The sequence below is a fragment of the Tupaia chinensis genome, unplaced genomic scaffold (genome assembly GCF_000334495.1).
Source record: "Tupaia chinensis unplaced genomic scaffold, TupChi_1.0 Scaffold149184_1, whole genome shotgun sequence".
Taxonomy (NCBI): Eukaryota; Metazoa; Chordata; class Mammalia; order Scandentia; family Tupaiidae; genus Tupaia; species Tupaia belangeri.
In genome coordinates, this window is record NW_006209032.1 from 58701 (window position 1) to 62805 (window position 4105).

General features: G+C 64.1%; 1 protein-coding gene across 1 annotated transcript in view; it reads right to left on the minus strand.

Annotated features, from left to right (window-relative positions):
* SLC38A3 (solute carrier family 38 member 3) overlaps positions 1-4105 on the minus strand; it is a gene marked incomplete in the record, with an annotated part of 21402 nt that overhangs the window by 9481 nt on the left and 7816 nt on the right. Inside the window, 3 exon segments of the mRNA XM_014585207.2 lie at positions 593-708; positions 868-949; positions 1054-1201. Of these exon segments, the coding sequence (XP_014440693.1) occupies positions 593-708; positions 868-949; positions 1054-1154 (299 nt within the window).

A 4105-nucleotide genomic window follows, 5' to 3' on the forward strand; every position in this document is an offset into this window, starting at 1 on the left:
GCGGTCAGCATGAACCTGGGGATATGGACGGAGGAGGCCACTGGGGGTCCCCCGGGCTGGCAGGGGGTGAGGGGCTCCTGGGTGCGGGCCGCCTGTGGCCTGGGCCCCCAAAGGTGTGGATGCGAGCGCAGCACGCCCTAGTTGTGGTGAGGTCTGCCCTGTCGGACCTAGTGCGGGACATGATGCACCTTGGGGCCCTCCGGGTCAGGAGCACTCTGTGACTGCCCTCTGGGCACTGCCTCCCTTTCAGTCCTTGGGACAAACATGTTTTCCATCCGGGCTGCAGGGCAGAGCCCCCAGGTGAAGGACACGTGTGCCCACACGTGCCCTGGCCACATGACTGGGACAACGTGTGCACTCATGGTGTAAGGACAGGCTGGGGCCGTGTTGTGGCCTCAGTGGGCGTACTGGGCAGGGAGGCATGTTTGCTTGGCTGCGGCTGATTATTTTCAGCCGTGGTTTGGGCTTAAGCAGGGCCCACCCACTGCAGCCCGGGCCTTAGGACAGGGGACTGGCCAGTCCTGGGAGGCGATGGTCGGCGGCTCGTCTTGTCGGGGGCCCCCTATCTGAGAAGGCCCACTGAGGCACTCACAGGAAAAGGATGATGCCCGTGTTGGCCATGGCGTAGGCCAGCCCCAAGATGCCGCTGCCCATGATGGCGTTGCTGAGGTTGAACACCGACATGCCGAACGACGTCTTCCCCTCGAACTGCAGGCACCAGGTGGGACGGCGAGGGTCAGGGACTCAGCAAGGCCCGGAATGTTGCCCTCACCGGCCCTCAGCCTCCCACCACAGCCCCAGAGCACCTCGTTCCTGCATCCAAGCTCCCCCCAGCGCCCCCGAGCCCCTGGCTGGCGCCCAGCTCACGTCGGTGAAGTGTGGCTCCTTGTTGGGGCTTTTCTGCAGGAAGCCTTTGCCCTCGGCACAGCTCTGTCTGGGGTCCTCGACCCTGCAGGCACAGGCCAGGCAGGCGGCTCAGCCTCTGTCCTTCACCCAGCACCTCTCAGGCCCTGGCCCGAGCCCCACCCCAACCCCGGCCCCTGTTCTGCTCACCTCTGGTTGCCCGCCATGGGGGTGATGACTGGGAGCAGCCCCTCCGCATGTTTGCCATTGGGCACCAGCTCCACCATCTCTGTCTCCAGAGGCGGCTCCATGGCTCAGGCCCACCAAGAGCACGGCTCTCACGCCAACGTGGTAGAGTCTGCAGGGCAGGCGGTCCCTCTGGTTATCCCTCCTTGGGCCACAGCCTGCCTCCCACAGGGGGCCTGCAGCCCAGAGCCCTCCTGGAGGACCCACGTGTACACGCAGTGCTGTCCGCAGCCCCCCAGGACCACCTGACGGACACCTCAGCCCGTGCATAGCACACCCCACACCCCGCCAGCACAGACAAGCCCCTGGGGCCTCCGTTTCCCACCTGCGAAGTGAGGGTCATCTAAATGACTTGAGCTTAGGGTCCAGTGGCACCACCACCCTGGGTGCCTAGACACCACTCTGGGTGTGTACCCTAGACAGACCCCCCCCAACGCTGGTACCGGGAGACGGTTTCCTACACCGGCCCTGTGTGCCAGGGGCCTCCTGGCCAACCTAGAGCAGCACTGTCCGACGGCTGGAGGCCTCGGGAGAGGGTGAGGGCTATGGGCCCTGTTCCCAGCCGCCCGGCGGGCACTGCTGGCAGCCAAAACAAAGGGCCCTCTGTGGGCTGAGAGCTGGCGCTGGGAACGGCAGGCGCAGAGGCCACCCCCCACCGGAGCCAGGAGGCCTGAGGCGGTGCTGGGTGGCTGGACACCTGGGCCCTTCCCGCCTGGCTACGGCAAAAGGCCCTCAGGGGGCCTTCCAGGAAACGGGTGCTCCAGGGCCCAGTTTTCTGGGCCACGCAGGCCTCGCCCCCCCATGCAGCTTTGGCCTCAGACCATGTCTCCTTCAAGCCTCTCCTCCCCTTCCAGGGCACCCCCAGCCGTCAGGTGTCCAGCACCCGGGAGTGGCCCCTCGGGGCAGTGGCTAGGAGCTCTAGGGCCTTGGCCAGCTGCAGAGGAGCCTGGGCCACAAGTCGGTCCTTCTGCCTAATCTCGGGGTTGGGCTCTGCTGGGCCCCCAAGGAGGCGGCGCCCCTGCCCGCCCTGCCCACTGTCTAGGCAGCTTGCCACCTCTTGCCGTCACCAGGCAGGAGCTGCCGACCCCATGGCCAGCAGGTGGCTGGGCACGGTGCCCCCTGGTCTGTAATGACATCCTGAAGGCCGGAGTGGAGACCAAGGAGGAGGCAGTGTTGCCCCCCAGGATGGCCAGAGACTGGGCCTGAGGCCATGGATCCCCCTCCATGTGGGGGACCCTAGATCATGCCCTGTATTCCCCACCCCCTCTGCAGACCCCAATGGCCTCGGTTCTGCTTTTTTTCTCTGGTGCTCTTAGGGACCCCAGTACAGCATTTGGGACCAGGGGCCAACAGGGAAGTCTCAGCTCAGGCTCTGCATCCTGGAGGCAGCAACCACACGTCACAGACTGATGGCCCCTCTCCCTTTGCCCTGGTACCCGGAGCCAGAGATCAGACCCTGGCACTCAGCCCTGCAGACCCATCCTGGCACTCTCGCACCCTAGCCTGCCTCTCACTCATGCTTCCCGGCCCCGCCCACTAGGGATGTGACCCTGGGGACTTATCTTCTAGAGCCTTCTTCCCTAGCCAGCGCTCCCTGGTAGCCTGTCCTCTTGTCCCTGCTCTCCCCTGCCATCAGCACCCCTCGAGGGTGTGGAGGTGCCATGCCTGGTCTCCAGAGTCACTCTGAAGTGCCCCCTGGCACTCAGAGAGGGTTGCCCTCACCCGGCCCCCTGCCCTGGGCAGGCCAGGACAGGCCCTGAGAGCGTGCTGAGTCGGCAACCTGGACAAAGCACCCTTCTCTGCCTTCATACCCTTTCCAAGCAGTCGGGCACCGCCTCCAGGGAGACCGCAGTCCACAGCGTGGGCCACAGAGCTATCTGAGGTCTTCACTTCAGGTCCCCCACCCCCTGCAGGAACTGGGCTGAGATCCCAGAAAGGGCATGGACTATCCCTCAAGTGACCTCTGGCCTAGAGGGGACAAAGCTCCCCAAATACGTCCTCACCATTACCCTATAGCTCCTGCTCAACCGAGTGTGAGCCACCTACTGCTGAGACTCAAAAAGGGGGAGGAGGCATCAAGGAAGACTTCCTGGAAGAGGTGATGAAGCCAGTCCTAAAATTCCAGTAGGCACCCCTGAAGTGTAGAACAGAAAGCATGCCTTGGGCAGAGGGCACAGCAGGTAAGGGCCTGGGTATGGCATGGGGCAGACTGTGAGGGGAAAGTTCTGTGGCTATAGACAAGCCTGACAAAGCCTTCGAGCCCAGGCCAAGGAGTCTGGATTTGGGTCTAGGGCAGGGCTGAGGGCTGGGTGGCCTGATGGGATGAGCCTTCCCCAAGGCTGCTAGCCCACCCTGACAGCTCCCACCTCTCAGGCTGCTGCCTTTTGGCTCCTGTGACCAGGGAATCAGGGTGAAGTCAGGGTCACGTGGGCCCCTATGCAAAGCTGTCATCAGAGTCCGACCACGTGGTGAACACCCACAGCAGACCCTTGAGTTCGAGGCCCACCCAGCCTGCCCTACTGTGTGGCCAGGGGCAGAGTACACCCCTCTCAGGACCTCAGTCCCCCATCCCCCTCTTATCCCCTAGGGGTCCCACGAAGCTTGGTCAAAGCTGGCGACGGGATGAGGCGTCTCCTGTAGCCTTCACCTCTGCACAGACCGGACGCCCTGGGAGTCAGGCTCCTGAGCGGCGAGATCATTTAGACCTTGTGCAGGTCATCAGAGTGTCATCTCTCACGGGTGCAGCGTGGGCCCAGGCAGGAAATCGATGGTCCAGGCCACTGCCCCGGGCCCTGTTTGCTCTGCTCTGAGATAAGGCCGGGAGGGTCAGGAGCCCCAGGGAGGGTGCAGCAGTGACGCCCGCCCCCGCCCACGCCCACGCCCACGCCCGTGGCCTCACAGGGTGAGGGTGAGAACCTGTCAGGCACACCTTGGCAGGTGTTGAATTTGGCTAATTAAAGATGTCGAGGCCCAGGAATCCAGGCCATCTCTGGCGGCTTTGGTGCATCAGCCGCCA